General features: G+C 41.3%; 1 protein-coding gene across 1 annotated transcript in view; it reads right to left on the bottom strand.

Annotated features, from left to right (window-relative positions):
* Positions 1 to 316: 316 nt before the first annotated feature.
* LOC107728172 (zinc finger protein 721-like) overlaps positions 317 to 409 on the bottom strand; it is a gene marked incomplete at its 3' end in the record, with an annotated part of 61396 nt that continues 61303 nt past the window's right edge. The window contains exon 4 of the mRNA XM_016538267.1: positions 317 to 378. Within this exon, the coding sequence (XP_016393753.1) occupies positions 317 to 378 (62 nt within the window). The remainder of the gene's footprint in view (positions 379 to 409) is intronic.

Here is a 409-nt window from a genome sequence, read left to right as displayed (position 1 = left end):
TTGGTTTGTATGTGAATCTCTTTTCACACTGATCACACATGAATGGTTTCTCTCCGGTGTGGATCCTCATGTGAAGCTCAAGATTTGATTTGTTTGTGAAGCTCTTCCCACACTGATCACATGCATATGGCTTCTCTCCAGTATGAACTCTCATGTGAAGTTGAAGTTTATTTTTAATTGAGAATCTCTTTCCACACTGATCACACATTAACGGCTTCTCTCCGGTGTGGATCCTCATGTGAAGCTCAAGATTTGATTTGTTTGTGAAGCTCTTCCCACACTGATCACATGCATATGGTTTCTCTCCAGTATGAACTCTCATGTGATGATCAAGACTTGGTTTGTATGTGAATCTCTTTTCACACTGATCACACATGAATGGCTTCTCTCCGGTGTGGATCCTCATGTG

Source organism: Sinocyclocheilus rhinocerous, unplaced genomic scaffold (genome assembly GCF_001515625.1).
Source record: "Sinocyclocheilus rhinocerous isolate Xijiao unplaced genomic scaffold, SAMN03320098_v1.1 scaffold2956, whole genome shotgun sequence".
Classification (NCBI taxonomy): domain Eukaryota; kingdom Metazoa; phylum Chordata; class Actinopteri; order Cypriniformes; family Cyprinidae; genus Sinocyclocheilus; species Sinocyclocheilus rhinocerous.
The sequence above is the reverse complement of the archived record's forward strand: the minus strand, read 5'-3'. Positions and strand labels throughout refer to the sequence as shown.